Raw genomic sequence first — 26,830 nt, 5'->3', positions numbered from 1 at the left:
AATGGTATAAGCAGGAGCAATAACAAACCAAGATAGCAATCACAGCAGCACCAATGATGATCATGACAACACCACAGCAGCACCAGGGGCAAAAAAGTCCATTCTTATATATATATTCCTCAAACAAAAAAGCAATAACTCTTAAAAAACAACCTCTTGGAGAAAGAATACAGTCGATGTCATTTATAAATGAATTAAAGGACGAGGGTAGACTTTATCAAAACAATGCCATGTTGACTTGAGCCACAAAAAATTCCTTATATATAACCCTCAGAATTGAAAAGTAATCCGACAACAGGGAAACATCTTGTTAAAAGCTCTCTCTGTGAGTTGTGAGTTGTGAGTTGAAGATGGCCGAACCAAGCAATGCACCTTTATCCTCTCCGGTTTCTGTGATAGGGTCTCAGTTCATGGCACCAAATCAATTTGATATTATAGTTGATATAATTACAACCGGAAACCTTGTGGTTACAGATATTGACCATAAAATCATGCTACAAGTGAAATCATGCGACACATCCTTTCATCAGCAGCGAGTGCTAGTTGATGCTGATGGCAAACCCATCGTTCTAACGCGCGGAAAGGTGACTTTAAGTTCAATTTTTTAATATATTTTTGTTGAAAATTTGATGCTAACTTTTAACATTGGTATGCACTAATTTATTGTCCAGATCATGAGTGAACACGATAGATGGAATGTATTCAGGGGTAACAGTAAAAGCAAATCGGATATGATATTTACCACACAATCAGCTCACATGATCCAGTTTAAGACCAATGTACAAGTGTTCTTGGCAAAAAAAACTGGTAAGAAGAATGTTTGTGATTTCAAGATCAGTGGAAGCTGGACGAACAGAAACTGCACTATTTATATGGGAGATACTTCAACACCAATAGCCCAAGTAATTTTCATATATATACCTTTTAGTTTTTTTTCTCATAAACTTAAAGCTTGAGCTGAAACTAATTAATGGATTTATTCTTGTAGATGTCTAAAATGCAATCATCGGAGGATGTAACGAACAAATTCATGGTGACCATTTATCCCAATGTGGATTATGCGTTTGTGGTCGTACTTATAGCAATCGTTGAGGTTATGAAAATGAATAACTCTGTCATAAAAGAAAAATTTGCTCGGGAAGTTATTGGAGGTTTGAGTAACGTTGTAGTTGGTGCGCTTCTTTTATAGAATTACTGGATGGATCAATGGTTTTACAGAATCATATATCATCTTTTCACATCGTGATGGAAATGGTATGATTACCAATTAAAACAAACACGATTTTTGATCCCTTAACTGTGTTAGAAGTACTTATAATCTAGACTTGTGTTAGAAATTACAACTGCATGTCCAGAATTAGTTAAACAACTATCCAATTCTATCAAACATTGTAACATAAATTAATATGTACAGGATGTATGTTTTCTATTTTGTAATATTTATGATGTTGTATTAAACATATTTTGTAGTAAATCGTAAATCCTCCTGTTGTTTTTACCCCTTACAGTCCACTTCGGTTTACTCTTTGTTTTCTCTTTTCTTTTGCAACAAAATGGTAGAGCAAGGTGTAGATGTGTGTTTCTCGAATAGAAAACAGAAAGTGAAAGCACATATCCAAATTGCAGAAAAACTATCCAAAAAAATCTTATTGGATGACTTCCAATAATTAGTTGAAAAACCTACCATAATTGGATATTTCACTGTATGTTTTGTACGAATCTGAAGATTTCTGGAACATATAAGAATGACATTCTCGAACCGACACTACTACAAACCGACACAATTGCTAAATGGTTATTTTCCCATAATGCACATATTATTGAATAAGTGTATATATACAATACAAACCCGTATGGGCCAAATACAAAATACAAATTGGCTAAATAATGGACAATAATACAACTAAGTATAATACAATAGGTATCCACTAACATCCCCCCACAATTTGATCGGGAGGATAATTCTGAATGTTCAAACTAGTCTTGAAGTAGTTGAAAACCTGCATCAGATGATCTTTCGTAAAGATGTCGGCGTATTGAGCGGATGATGAAACATGAAACACACGGACAACGCCTCGGGCAACCATATCACGAACAAAATAAATATCAATTTCTATGTGTTTCGTGTGCTTGTGTTGAACTGGATTAGAGGTCATGTACATAGAACTGACAGTAAATAAATGTGGCTTTTAAGAGTGGACACTGAAGCTCACGAAGAAAATTTTGTATCCAACAAGTCTCGACAGTGGCGTTGGTAACACCGCGGTACTCTGCCTTGGCACTAGACTGAGAAATAAGCCATGTCATTTCGAAGACCAAGATATCAAATCATCTCCAAGAAAGGCATGATATCCATATGTGGAGAGGAGTGAGATTGGGCATTCACCCCATTCGCCATCAGAGAAGACACGTAGGTCGAATGTGGGGGAAACGTGAAGTTGCAAACCATGATCCAATTAAAGATCCCCGAATGTAGCAAAGTATACGCTTTAGTTCATGAAGATGAGGCTCTCGAGGATCATGCATGAACAAACAAATTCCACTGCACTAAAAAAGCAATGTCCGGTCGAGGAAAAGGGAGGTACTACAGAGCTCTAGCAAGGCTACGGTAGAAATATGGATCTGTAACGAGAGTACCAATGGCATCCAACTTATGTGTAGTCTCAGCAGGCGTACGGTTGGATTACACTGAAACATATTTGCGCACTCTGGGATCTCTGATGCGCACTTCTTTGAGAAAGGAAGAGGTCGCGGGTAGTACATGTAACAGAGATCGCCAAGAAGTAATTAAGGTGCCAAGGTCAGTCATTGTGAACTCTCTGCTATGCTGATCAATAATGGACTAGAGAGGTGTGGGAGATGAGGCCATCAGAATGATGTTATTGGCATAATGTTATGGAGATGGAGTCTTTGGGATCAAACTAGAGAATCGATTCAACGAGTATCAACTTCTTAACCTCTTACATTTAATCAATGAAATGGGTATTGACTCTCAAGCGAGCTCAACGAGTCCTTCCATTCCAGAGATCCAACCATTTCGACGACTACGGTTTCTTCTCCGATGGAACCTGATGCATCAGTCGATGTACTTTCCTTCATTATCACTATATCGTCATGTGGATCCCCATTATTAATAGCAACGTCTTCTGAGGGTGTGTGGTTAGTATAGAAATTTTGATAATGGAGATGATGTTTGTTAGTGGCTAGATTGTCTTCTAAGGGCGTATGTTTGTTGATTGATTAGGTGGTGAAGGTGCATATAGGGAGACGGATGTTGAAGTTTGGTAAGCGCGATTGAAATCGATGAAGTTATTTCTGGTTACTGTGGCAACATAGTCTTTTGGTAGGGTAAGGATATTTATAGGGATGTGTCCTAATGAACTTGAATCCTATTTGAAATTGGTAGGGTTCATGTGATCTAGTAGTGAAGGAGAAAGTGAGAAAGAGATGAGGGAGAGTCATCGCCTTTAGAACAATGGTCTGGTTCTGAACGATCCACCGACTTCTTTACTGTTGTACTTACATGGATCTAAACTGAAACAAAGAAGGCGGTGAAGATGAAACATAGCAGGAGGTGAGAGTTCAACAAAGGGAAGGGTTTCAATTGGGGTCGGTGGACCTCTGATTCGCAGATTCAGATGAAACCTCTGATTTAGGTGAATTCGATACCGGTGAATGCATGTTTTAGATTATAGCTTCACGATACGGATTCATTGAAACATGAGGAATTTGGATGTAGTTGTCGATGAGGTTTCATCTGGGAGAAAGGGAGTGGAAGGGGTAGCCGACGTGAGGAAAAGAAATATACCCTCTTAACGATCTGTCTTCTTCATGTTGATGATAAGAGAGAGAGAGAGAGAGAGAGAGAGAGAGAGAGAGAGAGTTTGAATTCCCTTTTTTTATTACTTCAAAAGTAAAAATGCCATTTAATCTAAATTTAACCGGTGAAACCGGGAAAAATGAAATTCAATACCTTTTTTAATAAGTCAATTCTAAGTTTAAGGGCCTATACTACCAAAAAAAATATGTAAGGGACCTTTTAAAACAAAACCGAAAAGTTGATTGGATTACAGTGACATTTATCATATTTCAAAGTGTAAATAATAAATAATTTTAAAATAAGGAATAAAAACATATTAATTGCAGTTTATTATCGTTTATTACGTTTAATACTTTACATTTACAAGCATACGTATTATGTGACTTTAATTTAAAATTTTGATAAAAAAATTTAGAAATCAACATGTTGATAATGTTTTATTTTAAAAATATTAGTAATGACAAATGTCAAAACTTATAAGAGATCGGCATGTGTCAAAATTAATCTTCATCTATTATAGTAGATTTTATTGATAACACTATAAACTTAAATGCATAAATATTGTTCATGTTTTACGGAAAGTTGGGAAATACTTATGACGACCTCCCCCCTTCCCTCTATCTCTTCAACCTCTTCGAACCCCGAAGACGATCTCGATTACTCACAGCAACCGGAATGGCGGACAGCACACGTGATAACTACCCTCCGACGATCTTGACATCTTCAATGGAAGCAAGAGGCGATTTTGTGTCAACGATCTTGACATCTTCGATGGAAGCGGGAGTCGATTTTGTGGGTGTGGATGAAATAGGCAGTAGGGTTTTAAATAAAGTAATCTGCCTAAATTAAAGGGTGGCAGATTTAACTATTTATTTATTAAAATTAAATAATACTTGGCTCATATTAATCCTTACATTCACACAATATTTGTTAATCCATATATATATATATATATATATATATATATATATATATATATATATATATATATATATATATATATATATATATATATAAATCAAAGATTGAGAGATAGGTGATGTTATGTTTTTTGTTTTTAAAATGTGGCGGTGGCATAACTGTAAATAGATTGGTAACATATTAAATTAACGCCCTTAATAACGATTGTAGGGCTATTGTTGTAATGTTACAAAGATTCATATCAGTTTGCAGGCTACGATATTGTAACGGCCTATAACATTCATTTTTTTCTCGATCAAAATCTCAATTGGAACTTTCACAAAAACCCTCTTTTTCTTTCTTTGTCTCATTTTGCCCTAGTTTTCGTTTATTAGCTATTCAAATTAAGTTTGTAAAATCGGTAAATGTCTTCAGGAGAAAATATAAACGAAGTCACATGTTCGTTAATGGAAATGAAAGGTTAGAATATGAGTGGTTTTTTATTTTATTGATAATGCATGTTTGTATTAGTTAACTGCAGTTTTATGTTGATAATGATGTTTTTTATTTTGATTTAGTAGCTTTTCTTCATCGTCATTTTTATTTGATTTTGATTATTTTCTTGTTTAGAGTTGATCTGTTTTTTGATGATTTTAGTTTGTGTTGGTTTTTTATGTAAGTTGTTGTTCATATTTTCACAGATAATGATTTTAAAAGAAACAATGTTCCAAAGCAGTTCAAAAATCAAAAAAAAAAATATCGAAGGCGGTAGAAGTGTTGTTATTTCCGAAGGTACAATTCAAAAAATCGATCTTAAAAAAACTTATAAAATCATATATGATTAGAACTATAAATAAACATATAACTTAATGTTTAAGGTTTTTGTTGTAATCATAACTTAGTTTGTTATTTTTTCAGTAAATTGAACATAATATTTAGTTATAGGTTTATATCTAGTTCTAATCATAAGTGATTTTATACGTTTGTTTATAATCATTAGTAAATAGTAATGATAAATGTATGTGTTTATAATCATTAGTGACTGTGTGATTTAAAATCATAGTTTATGTAACACCGTAAAATTCAAAACAAATTTTCACATTTTTAAACTCGTTTTACCAAACACATTTAACAACAAAATCCCATTGTATCATAACTTTGGTTCACAAAATATTTCCCAAGATCAAAATACATAAAAATCCATGCGTGTGTACGAATCATGTCGGCGTCTTCCCGCGATCATCATTGGTACCTGAAATACATAACACATAACACTGTAAGCGTAAAGCTTAGTGAGTTCCCCAAAATACCATACATAACACATACTAGCCACTCGAGGCTATAACTCTGTGGGCCCGTGGGCCCGAACTCTGTGGACCCTTTGGTCCTAACTCTATGAACCTTTCGGTTCTAACTATGATATACTCTGATATAAATCACATAGAAACAATGCAGTACAACATATCACATAATAGCATATGATAACTCTGGCACATAACTCTAATTACCACTCCAGGTAAAGTATAGTGAGAAGACTCACCTCAGATGTCCCGGTAAATCACTGACTCGGTAGAAATACGATCTAGCCTCCGCCTAAACACATAAAGTAATATTCTAATAAATATAACTCTCAGAACTAGACTCCACTCTCTCTAGGCACCCTCAGAAGGGTAAAAGACCATTTTACCCCTCCTTTGGCTCAAAGGCCTTCATTGTTGACCAAACCCTAAAAGTCAACCAAAGTCAACGGTCAAACTTTTACCCGACTCGGCGAGTGCACTTGGGCAACTCGGCGATTCCACCTGTGTCCACTTAACTCTTTAGTCCCATTTAACACGTCGAGTCCCTCCCTTTACTCGACGAGTCCCCAGGTAAGAATTGCGGGGCCACCCCAACTCAACTCGTCGAGTCTCAAGAACAACTCGGTGAGTACATGCCATGCACAACTCCATTGGCCTCCTGAGGTCAGATCTGTTCCTCTAATCCATAGATCTGGCCTTCCCAAGCATAATAATCACATAAAGTCCAGACCTTGACACCCATATATCATCTAGATGGTTTCATTTGGTGATTTAGCCCCAAAAATGACATTCTAAGTTCATGACTCCCAAGATAATTCATAAAGCTCCAAGGGTTAAAGTCTCTAGACCTCTTTGAGTCCAGATCCAAAGCATAAACTCGAGAAGGGACCAATTGCTCCACATAATCATCCTCAAAAGAGGTTAGAAAACCCTAACTCTAAGAATCAATACCAAGACTGAAGAAGGTCCGAATAAATACCTCAATTTGTAGTCTCTGGACTCTGAAATCACTAAAATCACACCTCCTTCAGTCTCCTCTTGCTCTTGATCACCTTCTTCTTGCTAAACCAAAGATAGAAAGATCAAATATGGCTTCTCCTTCCTCCCAAACGATCTAGCTCACTTAGGGTGCTCTCAAGGGACTGGTAGCCGCAAGGGGAGGCTAAGAGTGCCCTTAAATAGGCTCCAAACCGAAGGATTAGGGCTTTATTAAACAGCGTGGACTCGCCGAGTCCACTCATGGACTCGTCGAGTCCAAACGCGAACCCGGATGATAATCCGCGACCCTACTCGGCGAGTCTACGCATCAACTAGCCGAGTTCCTTCACAAATTCCAAAAATAAAATATTAGAATAATATACCTGGGAATCCGGATGTTACAATTTAGTTTTTTTATTCATAATTGATGATCATATTTTGGGTTTATGTATTTCTATGTATCAAACGTGAATATGAAGATCTTTTTGGAGAAGTTAAAGAGAAAATTTCGAAAAGAATAAATTTTAAAGGCATTTTTTGTAATCATAATTGATTTTGTGATTTTTTCAGTTTATTGAACATTAGATTTAGTTGTATGTTTATTTTTAGTTATAGTCATAAATGATTTAATATGTTTTGTTTATAATCATTAGTAAATAGTAATGATAAATGTATGTTTTTATAATCATTAGTGACTGTGTGATTTGAAATCATAGTTTATTAGTCATATGCGTTTTTGTTTAGTACTAATTACTAATTATGTTAATTTTTTGTAGTAAATGCTTCTGTTGATGAGAATGAAGTTGAAGATATTTCAGTTAAAAGTTCAAAGGTTAAAAATGATAAGGGTATGTTTTTTTGCAATCATAAGTGATTATGTTTCATGTTTAGCAATTGATTATATATATATTATGTTTTATTTTTTGCAAACACTATATTTCTAATGAAAATTTTAGGTAAAAAAGATACTTTAGAGAGTTCAAGGAAGACACAGTCATCTTCCAATAAAGAAAAGGCCAAGGAGGTTTTGCAAGCACGCTCAAAGAAATCTAAAAAAACAGTTATTGAACAACCAAAAGTGAACCTGAGGGTTAAGGTCAAAAGTGTAAGTAAGAAACGTAAACTATCTGATGAAGATGATTCTTATTTTCAGAGTCGTCCTGGATCTTCAAATAAACCAAAGAGAGAAACTAAAGTTGTGAAGAAAGAGAAAAAAAGTTGTTGTTATAAAAGAATTTCCTTCATTGAAGAACAGATGTTCACCCGGTTCATTGTTGGGTGTTATTCAAGGTTTAAGTAGAGAACAGAAGGATTGTGTTAGGGCTATGGGATTTTGGAGTTTGTTCGGATGAAGATGATTGATGTACCCTTGAAGATTGATTATTATGTTCTTGATCATTTAAATTTTGAAACTTTGAAGGTGGAGTTTGAAAATTGTGAAGTTAGTGTTGATAGTAAGTATGCTTATGAGATGTTAGGATTACCAGGCCATCTGGTGGCTCATTACTTTCAAACATGGATTACATTTTCGAGAATAATGAGGAGAGTTGTATGTTTGAATGGAAGAAACATTATGAAAATATTGATAAATTGAGATTGAAACAGCTAAAGAATGAACTTGTTCAAACTAGTGGAGCGGATAATAACTTTAGAATAAATATTTTGGTTCTTTTTATTAATACATTTTGTGAGTCTACAAGCATGGGAAAATGTAATATGAATCCATTGTATTTACTCAGAAGAGATATTGATTTAAGTAGCATTGACTCATGCGATTTCATTGTCGATTGTTTGGTAAGGACGAAGAAGGTTTACAACCCAGAGAAAGAATCTTCTTTCGTTTATGGACCAGCAGCATACCTTATGGTACGTGAGCTAATTTTCAATATTAAATATTCTTTTTACTTGTAAAAATATCCTTTTTTTATTTTTAAGCGTATATGATTTTATAATCATGTATGATTTATTATATATCAGACAATATAATCATATATAATTTTTTATTTCTCTCAAAGGAACCAACATCTATTATAATTAATGATATATTTTATTTGTATAAATCATATATGATTGTATAATCATTTACGATTATATATTCTAATTTTTGTTTAATTATATATTACAGATCATAATCATATATGATTATTCATATTTATTATGATTAATGATATATTAAACTGTATAAGTAAATCTTTTTAGAAAGTTAACTTATTTGTTATATATGTTTTTTTGTAGTTGGTGTATGTGGATATTTTCAAGTTTCATCATTTGTAAGTCACACGTAAACGTCCAACTATTTTTTATTGGACGTCAGAGAGGATAAGGTTTCTTAAGGATATTTTACAAGAGAATGGAGAATTTGGATGTGAAAGTGTTAATGAACCATATGTTGAAGAAGAATGTCAACAATCCGAGTATAATTAGGAAGAATCTGGTGGTGATGAGGATGGATCTAATGGTGATGAGGATTTGTGTGATGAGGATGAAGAAGATTTTGATGTTAATCAAGTTAGTGTTGTGGAGGTAATTTTATAGTTTTATTCATTTATTATTTTATTAGTGTATTCATTTAAAACTTTTTATGTTTAAGTATTTTATTTCTAAGAATATTTTTTATGTAGGTGTATGAAAATAAAATTTCATATATGTATCAGAAGATGGAGGATTTGAAAAAGGATCTTGTTGTAAAGATAAATGAGAGGATGTTGAAATTTCCTCAAAGTCAAAATTTGAAAATTTGGAAATTATTATTTCCTATTGAAGATTTAAGCATAGAAAGTTTAGATTTCCATTATGTTTCACAACAAAGTAAAGAACTGATATTGACACCTTCTTTTGTTCAAGTTAATGATAAAGATTATGGGAATGATTTTTTTGAATGATGATGAAAATGTTGAAGATGATGATCAAGGGAAATGTTCTGGTGGTCAAGGGGGTGGAAGTGGTGCACATGAGGACAATGTTGGTAAAAATAATGATTTGTTGAATGAGAAAGATGATGAAGATGATGAACAAGGAAATGGAAGTGGATTCAATGAAGAAGAGTCCATGAATTTAAATTATGTTGTTGAAAATGTTACTAAGAGTGTGGGTCTAATTAATAGCCAGGAAGATGTATCTTTTAGTTAGTTCATTTGTGATCCAGTTGTTGAAAGTTTTCTTCAAACTTTCGATCAAGGTAAGCATATTTTATTATTTTATATAGTTTAATCATATATGATTTTTAATTTTTATATTTGAACTTTATAGGTACTAAAAACTTGGTTTATGGTTGTATACATCAGAAACGAGTTGAAGATGATGTGAATGAGAATTTGACTGTTTTTGAGAAAAATGAACTTGATGACAGTAAGTATTTATTTATGTATTTTTTATACATAAAATATACATGAATATGTTGTATAGATGATTCACTTATGATTTTAATAATTTAGGGATTGTAAATTTCGGTGAGGATGATAAAGTTATTGTAGCAAAGAAGGATGGAGAAGTTGAAGATGTTGAAGTTGATTTGGATTTAGGGAAATCAATAGAAGATTTTTCAAATAAAAATAAAGATGGAGGTAATTAGTTTATAATTATTATTTATTCATATATAATTGTGTTTATAATTCTTGTTGATTCATATATGATTTTTATAATTTTTTTGTGTATAAAGTGTTGAAGATGGTTTAGAAATTATACAATTAAATGATTCAAAGGAGACACAATCACTAAAAAAGGACAAAGTGGAAGGGAAAGTTGAGAATTTTCTATTCCAAGTTTTAGTCTTGGATTTAGTCAAGATTCTGAAGGTTTGAAGAAGTCATCTCAAAGTAAAAGTTCTTCTAATCGGATGACAAGGAAAAAGATTAAGGATAGAGTTTATTTGAAGAAACCAAGTGCTAGTCCAGAGTGTGTGAATAGATTTTCAGCCTTCAAGGAAATCCAGGGTAATTTTTTTTAAATATAATTTTTTATTTTTATAATTATAATTTTTTATTTTTAATGACATTTAAATAAATATATGCAGGGATATTGTCTTGCTTATGGAAACAGATTTTATGGGTTTTAGAGCTAATTATGAAAATCTTTATAAAAAAACTATTTGCATTAAAGGGTTCTTGATTCATGGTTTCATATACTAAATCATAAAGAGAAATTCAGAGATGTTGTTAATTCTCCACTTAGATTGTTCATGAATGTTGACACTGTAAGTTTTTATTTTATTCTTTTCTTTTTATATTTATATAATCATTGTATTATATAATCATTTCTGATTTTTTTTTTTATATTTCAGACTTTATCATTTGAGTATCATCATTTGAATGAAACACAGAGTTTTTGCTTCTTCGGTGGATCAAGGTTGCATTATGGAGATCTTTGGGTATCTTTTCCGGTTGATATGATCCCTATTCCCATGGGGGATGTATGCGTGATTGTGCATATGGATTGGTTGATCCGTTTCGATGCCATGATTGATTACTTAGGCTAGCGCGTGGTAGTTCAAACTCCAAGTGGGGGAGAAACGATTATCTATGGAGGGGGCATCATGATGAGATCAGGGTTTTATTCTACACCTAGAGATCGACAATATATTCAGCATGGGTGTGCGGGTTATTTGGCTTATGTGGTGGATATGCGAGTTGGGGATTAGGTTTCAGTTTCAGAGGTCCCGATGGTCAGGGAGTTTATCGATGTATTTCTGGAGGAGTTACCCGGTGTGCCTCCTGAGAGGCTGGTCGAGTTAAGGATCGATCTCATGCCGGTGCGCCCTGATTGCAAAAGCGTTGTACTGTTTGGCATCGCCTGAGATGCAGGAGCTTTCATCTCAGTTGTAGGAGCTGCTACACAAGCAGTTCATCATGTCTCCGTGGAGAGTGCCGATTTTATTCCTCAAGAAGAAGGTGTTGGAATAGTGTCTAAGGCTGCAACTATATTAGGCAAGTATTTGACTCGATTGTGCATGGTCCTTTTGGGTTGCCTTCACCATAGCAACTTGACAAGGTGATTTATTATGAGAGAATAAATATTATTAATATATTATGAGAATAATATAAGGAATAATAATATTATTATTTGATTAATATAAGTCATAAATTAATTAGGAATTAATTTGGTGACATAAAGAGATTAATTAAATAAGAGGGTATAAACTATCAATTGTTTGATAGTTACACTTTGGGCTGTAAATCCTTCATGGATAGGGTTGGACGATTTCTAGGGATTAGGATAAGCCACAAATCGTCCAAGGGCTTATCTTGGAAAGGATTTGGATTGCTTTGAGTAAAAGTTATCCAATTAGGGTTTAAGGGTGAAACCCTAGGTGCCTTACAAGTATAAATAGACCTCATGGGGTGGGGAAATCAACACCTGTGTCTTTGGAAGAACCTTGGCCGATTTTTGTCCTCTCTCCTCTTTCTCAAATCATCCTCCTTGCTAGTTGGTGTTTGTAAGCCATTAGAGGAGTGACATTTGTGACTCTAGAGCTCCAAGAACAAGAAGATCAAACAAGTGTTTCAAGGTAAACTTCTAACTCTGATTTTGTATTGTTCTTATACCTTATTAGCCATTAGAAGTCTTGGATTCAATGCATGTTTAATTAGAGAAACCTAGATCCAAGCATTAGGGTTTGCATGTGCACATAGAATGTTCATATGGCCAAAACCCATTAGTGGTATTAGAGACTAGATTGGTTTCTATTAAATTGATGCATGGTTGTTTGTTTCTTGCTTGCAAAATTCGAATTTTGTGGATCTGAGTGTTGAACTCGATGAGTCCCATAGTGGACTCGGCGAGTCCAGTTGGGTACTCGGCGAGTCCGAGCGTCAGGAAGAGCAAAAATCGGGATTTTTTGATATTTATCTTATGGAAACTTGCCTTTATCATATTAGATCAACCTAAATCCGATTTTTTGATATATATGACTATATGCTTGATCTAATTGAAGATGTTTATCAATTAATAAAATATTTAATTTCCTTATGTGATAATTATTAATTATTTTAATTAAATTGGTAAATTGTTTTGCAAGAAATAATTAAATAAATCAAATATGGATAATTATGTGATTAAATGTTAATTTAGATTATTTGTTATTTGACCCTCTATGTTTTGAAAAGTTTAAAACCTACCCTCAAGTTTTGAAATTTATGTTTTGTGATTAAAAGTTTAATTTGGACAATTTAAATTTCAAACCCGAGAATTTTACAAGTTTAAAAAATTCAACCCTATATTAATATAATATTACAAGATTATATATATATATATATATATATATATATATATATATATATATATATATATATATATATAACTAAAATGTTAGTCTTACCGTTAGTAGGTCTCATTCACGAAGCCGGTCTATAAGGTGGGTATAAGGTTGCTGCCTATAAAATGGCGCTTAATGGGTGTACACTCACACCCACCGCTTGCTTGATCGGTGGAGGGTCGTTAGCCGAACGGGTAGGATAGGGAAACCTAATCTCCTCATTAAAAGTATAATATGAAATACAAAGTAACTACATGTTTTTTCGAAATTCCCAATCCTAGTTACTTTAGGAAAAGTGAATTGATGCAAGCCCATGAAATTACACTTTGCACCCTTGCTAAGAAGTTAGTGGAGCATGTATGGTTTACCGGCACACTAATTGGTTCTAAGCGAAGGATGGCAAAGGGTGATTCATTGTTTATCATAGTTCGATGGAGCGTGTGTGGTTTACCGGCACGTCGAATAGGTGATCGTTACAATGAAGGCACCATGTGAATTTGCATGGTAATTCACACCCACTTTGTGATCCTCGGTATCCCAGTCACAAACGAGAGGGGCATATTGAGATTTAAACATGCCATTGAAAAGTTCAATGAATCTCATCCAAACCTAGGAATTCTCAATACATTTAGAACTTAAAGTTATGTTTTCATGGTGGAGAATTAGTGAATCGTCATTCATTTACCTTCAAATTGTTTGCATGTTAGATTACGGCATCCCTTTTCTAATATGTAAATATTGTTGTTGGATCCTAGCCCTAATTTTTCTTATTGGGTGATTATTAGGAATCCAAATTATAATCTATCTTTGTCCTTTCTATTTGTAGATGTCGAACGCGAACAACGTTCCTGCTAGCTCATTCACATTGATGAGCCTTTGCCAAAAGGTGACTTTCGATGGAACGAACTTTAGCGAATGGATAAGATACATTCGCACGATCGCTCGCTACGAGGACAAGGAGTATGTCCTCGATGAGAAGCTCGAGAAGATCAATCCTGAAATCGCTACTCCAGCTGAAATCACCGCTTTTGAAACTCATGAGCTTGATGCAACGAAGGTTCATTGCATCATGATAGCCACTATGAACTCCGAATTCCAAAATTCCTACGAGGACATGTATCTGTACGAAATGCACCAAGACTTGTTGGAGAGATACCACCAAAACGCAAGGCAAGAACGTTACGAGATCTTCACTAACATGATCTCCGCTAAGATGGGTCATGGTGAATCTCTAACCGTGCACCTGCAAAAGATGCAAAGGTATGTCGATCGTCTTCGCAAGTTAAATGTTGACTTTGGCGAAGACTTAGCAATCGACATGGTGCTTCACTCATTACCTCCGTGTTACAACCAATTTAGGATGACCTACCACATGAACAAAGAAGAGGTCACCCTAAGTAAGCTCCAAGGTCTCCTTAAAGTTGCTGAGAGCAATCTCAAGGACAAGTCCGTTGCACCTACTCCCAATCCACCCGCTGCTCCTGTTTTGGCCATTGGGCAAGGAAGAGGCAAGAAGAGGAAGGCTCCGTCTAAGAGCCACCGCAAGGTAAAGTCCCGAGATGGTTCCTCCTCTAGTGGGACAAAAGTTGATCCCGCTAAGCCTACTTCTAACCCAAAGGAGGCAGAGTGCCACCATTGCCATAAAATAGGGCATTGGAAGAGAAGCTGCCCAGAGTACCTGCAAGCTATCAAGGAAGGAAAGATCAAGCCATCTTTCGCAGGTATATATACAATTAAATCTAGTGATTCATCACATGCTATTTCTTGGGTCCTCGATATCGGGTGTGGTTACCACATTTGTTCTGAATTGCAAGGACTAAGAAGAAATAGGGATGTGGAACATGGAAGAATAAATCTAATCATGGGGAACAGAAGATCGTTGCCTGTGACCAAGATTGGAGTGTATTCTTTAGTGCTTAGGAATGGTTTATCTTTAGATTTGAACAATTGTTGCTATTCGCCAAAAATGGCTAGAAACATCATTTCATTTCATGGTTTGTTTAGACAAGGTTTTAGATTTTCTTTTAAAAATGAGAATGGTTCTATTTTGGCTTATCTAAATGGTGTCTTTTATTTTGAAGCAATACCGTGTAATGGAATTTATGAAACTGTTATGATTGTTGATAACTTAGGAAATGATGTTTTATGCATAGATTCTTCCAATAGTATGGATAAGGCATCCTTGTGGCATTGTCGTCTTGGACATGTCAACAAGAAACGCATAGCCCAACTCCAAAAGGATGGAGTGTTGGAGTCATTCGACCTTAGGGAAGATGACACATGCGAGTCTTGTTTACTTGGAAAGATAACTAAGTCACCCTTCGCTGGTACATGCGAAAGGGGTGAGGGTCTATTGGACCTCATACATACCGATGTGTGTGGACCGTTTAGATCTACCACCAAGGATGGAAACCGCTTCTACGTGACTTTTACCGATGACTATAGTAGATATGGGTATATCTACTTAATCAAGCAAAAGTCAGAAACTTTTGAAAAGTTCAAAGAATTCAAGAATGAAGTGGAGAATCAATTGGGTAGGAAAATCAAGATGCTTCGATCCGATCGAGGAGGAGAGTACCTAAGTCTTGAATTCCACGATTATCTCAAGGAGTGTGGAATAGTTTCACAATTGATGCCACCTAGGACACCGCAGTTGAATGGTGTGGCAGAAAGGCGTAATCGAACCTTGTTGGACATGGTTCGCTCTATGATGAGTCGTGCTTCACTATCTATCTCATTCTGGGGGTATGCTTTAGAGATTGTCGCCCATATCCTTAACCGAGTCCCTACTAAGAAGGTTACCAAAACACCTCACGAGATGTGGATAGGGAAAGCTTCCTCGTTAGCACATATCAAGGTTTGGGGTTGCGAGGCTTTCGTAAGACGAGATACTCACGACAAGCTCGAACCTCGTAGTGAGCGATGTATTTTCATCGGCTACCCGCAGAAATCCTTTGGATATATCTTCTATAGACCGAAGGATAATGTTGTCTTTGTTGCGAGGAGAGGAGTTTTCCGAGAACGAGAACTCATAAGCCAAGGAGACATTGGGAGGCAAATAGAGCTTGAAGAGATTCAAGAGCCGATAGATGAAGGAACCTCTACCGCTGGCACTCAACCCGAGGAGGAAACTCCGGTTGAACCGATTAACGTATCATTACCTCTTAGACGTTCTGAAAGAGTTAGAGTTCAACCCCATTTGTATGGTTTTCATATTACTACCGAAGGGGACACGTATATTAGTGATAGTACACTAATAAACCTTGATGAACCTAATAGCTATAAGGAAGCCATGGCAGGCTCGGAGTCTGCAAAATGGAAAGAGGCAATGGATAGCGAGATCCAATCCATGTACGATAACCAAGTTTGGAATTTGGTTGATAATGTGCCCGGACGTAAGACCGTTGGGTGCAAATGGATCTTCAAGAAGAAGACCGACATGGATGGAAAAGTACACACGTATAAGGCGCGATTGGTTGCGAAGGGCTTTACTCAAACTCCCGGAGTTGACTATAATGAGACCTTCTCACCAGTTGCGAAGATAAAGTCTATTAGAGTGATGCTAGCTATTGCCGCATTTCATGATTATGAGATTTGGCAAATGGATGTCAAGACCGCTTTCCTTAACGGGAAGTTGGCTAAGGATGTTTACATGGCTCAGTCGGAGGGGTTTGTGGATCCGAAGCATCCGAATAGAGTGTGTAAGCTTGAGAAGTCCATTTATGGACTTAAGCAAGCATCTCGCAGATGGAATCTTTGCTTCAATGAGAAAGTCAAAGAGTTTGGATTTGTACGAAGCGAAGATGAATCGTGTGTATATGTCAAAGCCAGTGGGAGTATAGTAACCTTCCTCATTCTATATGTCGATGACATATTACTCATAGGAAATGATGTCCCGAATCTGCAGGAGGTTAAGTCCTGGCTCGGGAAGTGCTTCGCTATGAAGGACCTCGGAGAGGCTTCCTATATTCTGGGAATAAGGATAGTGAGAGAACGAAGTAAGAGACTAATAGGACTTAGTCAGAACACTTACTTAGAGAAGGTACTAAAACGTTTTAGTATGGAAAACTCAAAGAAGGGAGAATTACCGATACAAAGTAATGCCAAGTTGAGTAAGACTCAAAGTCCGAGTACCGAAGTTGAGATAGTTGAAATGAGCCGAGTTCCATACGCTTTCGCAGTTGGCTCAATCATGTACGCTATGACTTGTACTCGCCCTGATGTAGCCTTTGCTTTGAGCATGGTTAGTAGATATCAAGGGAACCCTGGCAGAGCTCATTGGATTGCGGTGAAGAATATCCTTAAGTACCTTCAGAGGACGAAGGAATGGTTTTTAGTCCTCGGAGGGAGTGATGACTTGAAGGTGCGAGGGTATAGTGATGCCAGCTTTCAAACCGACAGGGACAACTACCGTTCGCAGTCGGCCTGGGTATTTACCCTGAATGGAGGAGCAGTAACTTGGAAAAGTTCCAAGCAGGAAATTGTAGCTGATTCAACGTGCGAATCAGAGTACATTGCAGCGAGCGAAGCGTTGAATGAGGCAATATGGTTGAAGAACTTCATCGGTGACCTTGGAGTTGTACCTGCCATAAAGGAGCCCATGGAGATTTTCTGTGATAATGAAGGAGCGGTTGCCTTGACCAAGGAACCGATGGATCATGGTAGATCTCGCCATATCGACAAAAAATATCATTTTATAAGACATCGTGTAGAAGAAGGACAACTCATGGTGAAGAGGATATCATCAGAAGATAACCCAGTAGATCCGCTTACGAAGGGACTGAGCAGGGTTAAGCACTTGCAGCATGCTAGGAGCATTGGGCTGAAGGATGATATTAGTATAGATTAGATAGTTTTAGAAACGTATAATAGATAAATGTAATTAACATTTGATGATTAAGTAAAAGAGTATTATTTATAAGTAAAGTTACTGTCCTATGTTAATCATTTAACTATTGTTTCACTTTGCATGTTTTGACTTCCAGAATAATTGAGTTTATTAATAATAATCGAATTATTCAAATTGTCCACAATCGTTCATATGTGGGAAGTAGATATGAATGAAGATTGTCATGAATTGGTGTGTAGATTGTCTACATGGTTTTAGACATAGCAAAGGGTTGCTGCAACGTTCATGAGTGCTTATGAACTAGTTTTGAGCATTGGAACAAACCTGCGCTTGCTGGAATCACCTTATGGAATGTGATATAAAAGGTGATCGCAAGACGATAATATCATATAGTCTTAAAACCTAGATATATGGTTTGTTATTTGTTAATTGATTGTACATTGATAATGCGAAAACGCATCAGTAACTCGGTGTTATAAAACGCATTGTTGTGTATAGTTGATTGATGAATAAGTAAATGCATATAAGTCGAAGTTTATCTGTAACTTTTATCCTAAGAGGGTAAAAGCGATATCTCGGCCGCTCGATGATTTGTTTTGACTTATGTGTCGGGCTCGGTCAGAACTGAATTGATGTGTTCGATTAAGTTCTATGTCAAATAAGTCAGAGATCGAGAAACCAAATGCTAGACTAATTATTCCATAGAATTGTCAGCATGATATCTAATAGAGGAGTGTACGATCCCTTATCTAAAGGACAAGATTGATTAGATCAGAGTTTGACAGCGTCTTTGAGAGCTACGATTGCAAACCGGATTGTACTTGTGCATATAGTTACTAGACTTATCCAAGTGGGAGACTATTGGAATAGTGTCTAAGGATGCAACTATATTAGGCAAGTATTTGACCCGATTGTGCATGGTCCTTTTGGGTTGCCTTCACCATAGCAACTTGACAGGGTGATTTATTATGAGAGAATAAATATTATTAATATATTATGAGAATAATATAAGGAATAATAATATTATTATTTGATTAATATAAGTCATAAATTAATTAGGAATTAATTTGGTGACTTAAAGAGATTAATTAAATAAGAGGGTATAAACTATCAATTGTTTGATAGTTACACTTTGGGCTGTAAATCCTTCATGGATAGGGTTGGACGATTTCTAGGGATTGGGATAAGCCACAAATCGTCCAAGGGCTTATCTTGGAAAGGATTTGGATTGCTTTGAGTAAAAGTTATCCAATTAGGGTTTAAGGGTGAAACCCTAGGAGCCTTACAAGTATAAATAGACCTCTTGGGGTGGAGAAATCGACACATGTGTCTTTGGAAGAACCTTGGCCGATTTTTGTCCTCTCTCCTCTTTCTCAAATCATCCTCCTTGCTAGTTGGTGTTTGTAATCCATTAGAGGAGTGACATTTGTTACTCTAGAGCTCCAAGAACAAGAAGATCAAACAAGTGTTTCAAGGTAAACTTCTAACTCTGATTTTGTATTGTTCTTATACCTTATTAGCCATTAGAAGTCTTGGATTCAATGCATGTTTAATTAGAGAAACCTAGATCCACGCATTAGGGTTTGCATGTGCACATAGGAATGTTCATATGGCTAAAACCCATCAGAAGGATGGTTCGTACCGGATGTGTATTGATTAACGGGAGTTGAACAAGCTTTAAGTGAAGAACCGTTATCCCATTCCGTGGATTGATGATCTTTTTTATCAGTTGCAGGGTGCATATTGGTTCTCCAATATAGACCTGAGTTATGGGTGCCATCAGGTCAGGGTGAAAGAGGAGGAAGTGGAGAAGACCGCGTTTCGAACTCGTTATTGGAATTAGGATTTTGTGGTGATGCCATTTGGGCTCACCAATGCTCCAGTAGTATTCATGGATTTGATGAATCAAGTATGCAGGTCAGAGAGCAGCATGAGGAACATCTTCGTGAGCTTCTAGGGGTTTTGAGGTGAGAACAGTTTTATGCCAAGTTCTTGAAGTGTGAGTTTTGGTTATGAGAGGTTCAGTTCCTTAGACACCTCGTTAACCAGGATGGGATATTGGTCGATCCGGCCAAGATCGATGCAGTAATGCAGTGGGAGGTTCCGAAATCTCCCTCGGATATCAGGAGTTTCTACGGATTGGCAGGGTACTACCCGTGATTTATTTAGGATATCTCCTAGATTGCAGTACCCCTCACTCGTGTGACGAGGAAGGGGTGGTGTTCCGGTAGGGTCCTGAGCAGTAGTCGGCATTCGAGACCCATCGGCAGAGTCTACACGATGCCCTTATTTTGAGCCTCCAGGAGGGAATTCAGCATTTTGAGGTTTTCTGTGATGCATCCATCACTGGGTTGGGAGCGGTTCTCATGCATAGAGGATGAGTGATAGCTTATGCTTCGAGGCAGCTGAAGTCGCATGAGACAAGGTATCTCACGCATGATCTTGAGTTGGAGGCTGTGATTTTTGCCCTCAAGATGTGGAGGCATTATCTTTATGGGGTCCGTTGTACTATCTACACGGATCATAAGAGTTTGAGACACATTATGGATCAACCGAACCTGAACATGAGGCAGCGCATGTGGCTGGGCGCAGTCAAGGATTATGACTGCGAGATCATTTACCATCCGGGTAAAGCGAACGTGGTGGCAGATGCCTTGAGCCCGAAGGTGGCGGGACCTTCTGATGAGGTGTCATGTATAAGTATATCAGTGGATTATCCGCTTATGGAATTGATTAGGGAGGCTCAGGCAGAGGGTGTTCGGGAAGATAATTAGAAGATTGAGAGGATCAGGGATGAGATCACCAGATTTTCCATGGATAGTCGTGGGTTGTTGACTAGTTGTGATCGAATATAGGTTCCAATGTCTGGTGAGGCCAGACAGATTATGTTGGAGGAGGCTCATAAGTCTTGTTTTTCTACCTATCCGGGGGCTACCAAGATGTATCGGGATTTGATATTGAGCTATTGGTGGTCATATATGTAACGCCCATAGACATGGGTTAGTCAATTTAGAAATAATAGGGGTCGAAAATGACTTTTCGACAAAAGATTATTTAGAATAAATAATCTTAACCAAGTTGTAAAATATGTCTGAAGGGTTCTGTACATATAAAGAATGCCGAAATCCGAGTTATCACGAAGAAGTTATGACCTATCGAAGTTTTTCGCTAAAACCGACACGGCACCGGGAGATGTAAATAGTGAATTTATGATAGAGGACATTTTAGCCTTATTAATCTAAACAAAAGTCGTACCATACGTTAAACTGAGAGTCTCCATAAAATAAACGCTCAAATCTGACTTCATATGAGGAAGTTATGAATTTTCTAACATTTGACATAGCAATGCACGGCCCGAAACTCGAATTTTAGTTCGAGCGGTTTTTGGCCTACGCGACCTAAATGAGAGTTGAAGATCTCATTAATAGGAACTCAACAGTAAAAAGACAAATGAAAACGGAGTCCGTATGTAGAAGTTATGAATTTTACGCGGACTTTTAACAGTATAATCTCCTAATACAGTTAAATTTAAGATCGGTTGAGAATTAGCTGACGGAGTCTAAATGAAAGTTTTAAATCTTGTTTTTACCTACGCGTGGATATAAAGAATGTCGAGAGTAGAGCTCGTATGTTAAAGATATGGACGAAACTTGGTCCCTACTCTTCGAGCGCGATAAATCCGATACAGTATTGTAAATCTGAGATAGAATGAGAATTAGCTGACGGTATCTAAATGAAAGTTGTAGTACTCGTAAATACCAACGGTGGATATAAAGAACGTCAAAAATGGAGTTCGTATGAACGAGTTACAAATTATAATAGCATATTTACGTAGTAAAATAAAGTATAAATCATATATACATACACACACACATATATATATATATATATATATATATATATATATATATATACAAATGTATATATCATTAGAAAGGTATCGACGATGCGGTTATTATAAGACTAGCGTTGTGTAACGCCCGCAGATCCGGGCTAGTCAATTTAGAGGCAATAGGGGTCGAAAATGACTTTTCGACAAAGAATAAATAATCTTAACCAAATTGTAGAATATGTCACAAAGTTTCCGTACATATAAAGAACGCCGAAATCCGAGTTATAACGAAGAAGTTATGGCTCGTCGAAGTTTTACGGCAAAACCGGCACGGCACCGGGAAGCGTAAATAGTGAATTTACGATAGATCGAGATTTATCCTTTGCAATCTAAACAAAAGTCGTAGAATATGTTAAACTAAGAGCGTCGATAAAAAGAACACCCAAATCTGACTTCGTATGAGGAAGTTATGATTTTTCTAAGATTCGGCTTAGTAGTGCACGGCCCGAAACTCGAATTTTAGTTCGAGCGGTTTTTGGCTTACTGACCTAAATGAGAGTTCAAGATCTCATTAATAGGAACTCAACGGTAAAAAGACAGACGAAAACGAAGTCGGTATGAAGGAGTTACGAATTCTTCGCGGTCATTTAACAGTCTAAACGCCTCGTACTGTTAAATTTAAGATCGGTTGAGAATTAGCCAACGGAGTCAAAATGAAAGTTGTAGATATTATTTTTACCTACGCGTGGATATAAAGAACGTCAAAAACGGAGGTCGTATGTGAAAGTTACGGATTTTAGAAGTCGGAAGTGTGTTGTGCGAAAATGGTTGATGTGGCACAATCTTAGCCATTGCTTTCTCCCCAAGTCTTGCCACTAGATGGTGACATGTGGCACCAAGTTCAGCCATTTTCACCCTATAAATACCACCTCTCTCACCCTCATTTTCTTCACACATTTCCCATTCTTTCTTCTCTTTACTCTCTCTCTCTAGAACCTCTCTCTAGCCCCGAAATCCCCCGAAAAGCCTAGGGAACCTCCCTAGCACGAGGCGAAAGCCCCGGAGTGCTCGACGGCTCCAAGAAGAAGAGATTTTCGGCTCGGAAACGCTGCTCCAAGCAAAGTCTGATTTTCTATAAAACCCGTTGTAAGTGAGCTACGCATACACTATTTTTAATATAGTTTTTATTTAATTATATTAACGTTATTAAGAACATATAATAAATACTTTGGCTATTATTATGGGTTATATAAGTATTTTTTTTAACGCATATATAATAGTAATAATAGCTAGACTATTAATTAGTCTCGGCGAATAATAGACTAAAATCTATTGGTGATAATACTAGGTTTAGTCGAAAGAAATTATTTTAAAGTAAACGAAGCGTTGTCCGAGTACCGAGTCACCACCTTCTCAGGTGAGTGCATGGTCCCTTTCATCTTACACATAGATATGAAGTATTTATTATATAATTTACGTGTTGTGAGTGCATGGTCTCTTTCATCTTACACATAGATATGAAGTATTTTAATATAAATTACGTGTTATGTGTGCATATTGTCTGAATACTTGTTGTCTATGCTGGTGAAAGATTTTTATACATGTTTTAAATGATGTAAATTGTATAAAGTATTTTATATCTACAAAATATGTTGGGTAAAACATGGGTAGATGAATGATGATGGATAAAAGCTGAAATAGAGGAACATTACTAGTACAGACCTAGTGCCCTATAGGTATACATTGGCAGCAGTGGACCTAGTACCCTATAGATGAGCACTGGCAGCTGCGCCACAACCCGTAGATGATTTAGATCTACGGTAAACATCCTCGTAGCTGCGCTCTAAGGATAGTATCGGCAGCTGCGCCTAATAGGGAACCTTATGACCATGACAGTAGTGTTTAAAGGTCAATACCGGCATAAGCACCTCATAGAAAATGTCCTAATTCTGGCAGCTGAGCCTAAGTGACAATATTAGCAGCTGCGCTTGACCAATGTGTCATTGGCAACAATGGACTTCATGTTGTTTCCTTAGGTTGATCCTTAGGAATGAATGAATGAGAAATAGCTGATTCTTAGGGTAGATCCTTAAGAATAAAGAAGATAATGGGGATGGGTAATTGGGTTGATTGTTTGATTGTTTAAACATAATAATTATATTATTATGGGTTGAAAACCCTATGTACTCACCAGGTTTCCCAACCTGACCCACTCAGTTTATTTATATCACAGGTGTTGATATGAAGTGACATTACACTGAGAGATTTAAAGAGATGTAGATCACTAGTGTAAATAATTGTAAGTTCAGTTTATGCTTATGTTTTTGTATTAACGATGACGTCCCAAACGTTTTAAAATGAAATAAATACGTTTCTTCGAAAATGTTTTAATAACGTATTTACCATGTTTTTCTAGGAACAAATTCCGCAACATTTTATAAAATGAAGTACTCTGATTTTTATAAAGCATAAACAAAATCGGTCTTTTCTGACCGTGAAAATGGGGATGTCACACTTTGAGTACTTTCGACATTAGTTTAGTACAAATATCGTTAAATCTATTTAAAATAGTATTATGAATGAGTGTTTAGTCGTTTATATAACTATAATATCATTAAGTAATTATGGAGGGTAGTTTTTGTAAATTCAATTACTATAAATAAGAGGCTTGGGCTCTCATATTTCTTACACCATTCTCTTGATTCAAGAGTCTTTCTCTTCTTATCCCCCGAGCATTTCGATCCCTCGTGATTCGACTTCTCTTTCTGTAGTTTTAATATAGTAAGGTGAGCGTTAAAGCGTTGCACGAATCTTTCTTAGAAAGATTCAGCGATGAAGTTCTGCCCCTGTAGAGCCCGACTCCTAGCTAAAACCCCCTTGTAAGTATGTTATACTTACCCTATTTTAATATAGCTTATATTTAAAATTAGTATTGTTATTATGAACTTAAAATAAATATTTGAGCTATTATTATATAAGTGTCATTATAATATCTTTTTAACTACTCGCAGTACGGAGAATCTGGTTTAAAAGGTCGCATAGGGTTGTTGGATTTCAGAAGTGTTATATGCCAAAATGGTCTTGCCCTCCGGTGTTTTATGTTTGGCCCCTATCTGTATATAGTGGTTGGAAAGTATTGTTTAAACACTTATATAATTATAATAATAATAATAATAATAATAATAATAATAATAATAATAATAATAATAATAATAATAATAATAATAATAATAACAGCAACAACAACAACAATAATAATAATAATAAATAGTTACGGTAAATATTAGACTAAAATCTAGTGGTAATAATACTAGGTTTCTTCGAAGGAAAATATTTTAAAGTAAACGAAGTGTTGTCCGAGTACAAATCACCACCTTATCAAGTGAGTGCATAGTCCCTTTCATGAACATGATTTTAATACAAGTATTGATTGAAGTATTAATTATATGTTTATGTGCGAGTTAATTGATGTTGCCTGAAATACATGTTAAAGAACATACCTGGTTATATATATGATGATTTAGGATAAATAGTAAACCTAAATTAATTATGAGGAATATTGGGTAGTATTTTCTTACGAGTACAAGTGGGTTATACTCAGATAATAGAACTTTAGTATATGTCATTGATCCGGGAGCATGGATTAGACACAGTCATTATCCCTAGTCCGAGAGTATGGATTGGACATAGTCAACTGTCATTAATCCGGGAGCATGGATTAAGACATAGTTAATTGTCCTTAGTGCGGGAGTATGGATTAAGACATAGTCAGTCGTCCTCAGTCCGGGAGTATGGATAGGACATAGTCATTCGTCGTTAATCCGGGAGAATGGATTTACACATAGATACTTGTCCCTAATCCGAGAGTATGGAATGGGCACACTTATTAATCCGAGAGCATGAATTAGATCCGAGAGTATGGGTTAAGTAAGAGGTAAAATTTAAGGTCTGAGAGTATGGATATTCTCGTTGTAAGAGTTGCTTATATATATATGATATATTTTGTGAAATTGTATATTTTGTGAGTTCTAAATTATATATATGATATAACATTATGGGATTGAAACCCTATGCACTCACCAGGTTTCCCAACCTGACCCACTCCAGCTTATTTGTATCACATGTGTCTATATGAAGTTATATTACACTGAGAGATTAAGGAGATGTAAATCACTAGTGATAATGAATGTAAGTTCTGTTTATGCTTATGTTTCTGTATTGATGATGACATCCCAATGTTTTAAAATAAATAAAAACATACATTTCTTTGGAAATGCTTTGATAACGTATTTATCATGTTTTTCTGGGAACAAATTCCGCAACATTTTTATAAAAAGGGTACTCTGATTTTTATAAAGCATAAACATAATCGTTCTTTTCTGGCCGTGAAAATGGGGATGTCACAATATATGAATGGGAAATCGACCAGTACATTGAGAGGTGCTTGACCTGCAGGATGGTCAAGGCCGGGCATCATAGGCCGCATGGCAAGATGCATCCTCTGGAGGTTCCAATGTGGAAATGGGAGCAGATTTCGATGGACTTCATCACCAAGTTGTCGAGGACGACAAGGGGTTTTGATGCTATTTGGGTCATCGTGGACCAATTGACCAAAACAGTGCTCATTTCCTGGCGGTTCGGGAGAGTTCATCGGCCAAGAAGTTGGCTAAAGTGTATATTCATGAGATCGTTGCTCTCCATGGGTTTTCGATCTCCATTTTTTCAGACTGTGATGTTCAATTCACCTCCCGTTTTTTGGCAGAAGTTCCATGAGGAACTGGGCACTAGACTACACTTCAGCACAACTTATCATCCACAGACCAACGGCCAGAGTAAGCAGACGATATAGACTCTTGAGGATATGTTGCGATCCTATATCATCAATTTTGGTAGGATCTAG

The 26,830-nt window shown here is 36.3% G+C and overlaps 1 protein-coding gene across 1 annotated transcript; it reads left to right on the top strand.

Moving 5' to 3' along the window:
* The first annotated feature begins 293 nt into the window (after positions 1 to 293).
* Positions 294 to 1,325, top strand: LOC144997766 (protein LURP-one-related 15-like). Its single transcript, XM_078957634.1, has 3 exons — positions 294 to 584; positions 672 to 902; positions 989 to 1,325. Exons 1-3 carry the CDS (start codon positions 351 to 353, stop codon positions 1,187 to 1,189), a joined length of 666 nt encoding a protein of 221 aa, XP_078813760.1. The 5' UTR covers positions 294 to 350; the 3' UTR covers positions 1,190 to 1,325.
* Positions 1,326 to 26,830: the final 25,505 nt, after the last annotated feature.

This window comes from Lactuca saligna, chromosome 5, assembly GCF_052625555.1.
Source record: "Lactuca saligna cultivar CGN05327 chromosome 5, ASM5262555v1, whole genome shotgun sequence".
In the NCBI taxonomy this organism is placed as follows: Eukaryota; Viridiplantae; Streptophyta; class Magnoliopsida; order Asterales; family Asteraceae; genus Lactuca; species Lactuca saligna.
This window is presented reverse-complemented; position numbering and strand designations above follow the sequence as displayed.